Here is a 2,558-nt window from a genome sequence, read left to right as displayed (position 1 = left end):
ACACAATCACATTTGCATCATTTCCCTTTACAACAACAACAACAACAACAACAAAGCCTTTAGTCCCAAACAAGTTGGGGTAGGCTAGAGGTGAAACCCATAAGATCTCGCAACCAACTCATGGCTCTGGCACATGGATAGCAAGCTTCCACGCACCCCTGACCATAGCTAGCTCTTTGTCGATACTCCAATCCTTCAGGTCTCTCTTAACGGACTCCTGAAGGATTGGAGTATCGACAAAGAGCTAGCTATGGACAGGGGTGCGTCCATAACAACCAATAATGTCAGGTGCATTCGCAGCTTGTCACTAACTTCTTTGAACAATCGAACAGGAAAACAGCAACAATCATCAGCAGTGCACTAAATCGAATACCATTGATGCTAAGTAGCTTGCCATTGGAGACTAACATACTGTCATCTGATCTTAATATCAAACACCACATTAGTAATGATCTTAAAATTAAACACTACATCTGAGATAAATTCACTCTTGCCTTCCTCATAGGGAGATTCACTACATTACAAGTCAAACAAACAAGGAAGGGAAATATCTTATCAGGCTAAAGGAAAAGCTCACAAAGCTCACGCAAAATCTTCCAGCAAGATGGCCTTCTCCACCATCTCCTCCTCCTCCTCCTTCCGGCGCTCTCCTTCTCTGGTTCCCTTGCCGCAACGCTTCTCCTGCCCCAGCTCTTCTCCGACCACAACAACCCTATCTTCCTCGTCTCCGCGCCCGACGACTACCACCTCGTCGCCGCCTCCTCCGCCACCGCCGCCGACGACCACGACCTCGTCGGCGCCGCCCTCGCTGCCGCCCCCTGCGCCAACAAGGGCGTCGGGAATGGCCCCGCGGGTGGGTCCCGCGTCCTCCACGCAGCCTCCACGAGGCGCGAGCGGGTCACCTCCCTCGTCCTCGTCCTCGTCGTCGGAGAGGAAGAGGTTGGGGAGGCAGGAGGAGACGGCCAACGCCGCAAGGGAGAAAGCCTCGGCGATGGATTCCGGCGGGAGCGCGCAGTCCTCCAGGCCGGCATCCTCCAGCCGCGGCGGCCGGATGGGGTCACCGGCGGCGATGTGCCTACCCTCCTCGGCCATTTTTTCGTGCACGGCACGTGCGCTGGCTGGAGGACTCCAGAAGTCGCTGCGCTGGGCTAGGCGGCTTGGAATTTCCTATTTGACGCTCTCTGCGTCAAACTGCCGGCGCTTCACACAGGCGAGCGACCGAGCGGCGACGCGATGGGCCGGCCCACTTTCGCGTACACAGTGCACCTACCCCAGCCGGTTTTGGGAACCTTCTAGAATGTTCCCTGAACCCTTTTTTTAATCTCTTTTACCGGTTTTACTGTTTCTTTTTTGTTTTTCTGTTTTGGTTTCTTTTTCTTTTCTTTTTTCGTTCCTGTTTATTTTTTTATTTTTATTTTTCAAAGTTATTTTATCTTCTTAAAGAAAGTTCATGTTCGAAAATTGTTCTTGCTTTTAAAATATATTCGAAAATTCAACAAATGGTCCTTTTCAAAAATTATTCACAAATTCAAAAAATGGTCGGGATTTTCAAAAGATGTTCTTGTTTTCCCAAATTGTTGCTAATGTTTTTCTTCAAAATTTTCACAACTTCACAGAAACTATTCCGGTGTTAATTCTTTTTACCATTTTCAAAATTTGTTCGAAAATAGCAAAAAATGTTCATGTTTTATTTTTTCGGAGTTTTAGAAAATATCTCATTTTCATAAATTGTTCACAAGTTTTAAAAAATGATCATGTTTTCAAATTTTGTTCAACAGTTTCAAAATATGTTCGCATGTCCAAATTTTGTTTTTGAATTTGGAAAAATATTCCCATTTTCATGACATTTTCATGATTTTCTAAATATTTCTGTTTAAAAAAACTATTTTTAAAAATCTGTTCAGAAATTTTGAAACTGTTGTGTCTCCAAATTTTGTTTTTGAATTTTTCCTGATTTTATTTTTTTCCTGAGTTTCACATGTCTCAGTTTCATAAATTGTTCACAAGTTTTAAAAAATGTTCATGTTTTCAAATTTTGTTCAGGAGTTTCAAATTATGTTCGCGTCTCCAAATTTTGTTTTGGAATTTGGAAAGATGTTCCTGTTTGATGAAATCTTCATGTTTTCTAAAAAAAATCTTGTTTTCGAAAATGTATTTTTTTTAAAAAAATTGTTCAGAAATTTGGCAAGTGTGGCGTCTCCAAATTTTATTTTTGAACTTTTTTTTATTTTTTAGGAGTTTTAAAAGTTTTCTCAGTTTCATAAATTGTTCACAAGTTTAAAAAAATGTTTGTGTTTTCAAATATTGTTCAAGAGTTTCTAAATATGTTCGCGTCTCCAAATTTTGTTCTCGAATTTGGAAAAATGTTCTTGTTTCATGAAATCTTCATGTTTTCTAATTTTTTTATTTTTTTAGAAAAATTATTTTGTAAAAACTTTGTTCAGAAATTTGGAAAGTGTGGCGTCTCCAAATTTTATTTTGGAACTTTTTATTCTTTTTATTTTTCGGAGTTGCAAAAATTTTCTCAGTTTCATATATTGTTCACAAGTTTCAAAAAA

At 40.4% G+C, this 2,558-nt stretch overlaps 1 protein-coding gene across 1 annotated transcript; it reads right to left on the bottom strand.

Annotated features, from left to right (window-relative positions):
* Positions 1 to 354: 354 nt before the first annotated feature.
* Positions 355 to 1,158, bottom strand: LOC123106969 (uncharacterized). Its single transcript, XM_044528988.1, has one exon. The coding sequence runs from the start codon at positions 1,090 to 1,092 to the stop codon at positions 583 to 585; it is 510 nt and encodes a 169-aa protein (XP_044384923.1). The 5' UTR covers positions 1,093 to 1,158; the 3' UTR covers positions 355 to 582.
* Positions 1,159 to 2,558: the final 1,400 nt, after the last annotated feature.

This window comes from Triticum aestivum, chromosome 5A (assembly GCF_018294505.1).
Source record: "Triticum aestivum cultivar Chinese Spring chromosome 5A, IWGSC CS RefSeq v2.1, whole genome shotgun sequence".
In the NCBI taxonomy this organism is placed as follows: domain Eukaryota; kingdom Viridiplantae; phylum Streptophyta; class Magnoliopsida; order Poales; family Poaceae; genus Triticum; species Triticum aestivum.
Note: the sequence above shows the minus strand (reverse complement) of the source record. Positions and strands in the feature narration are given on the sequence as shown.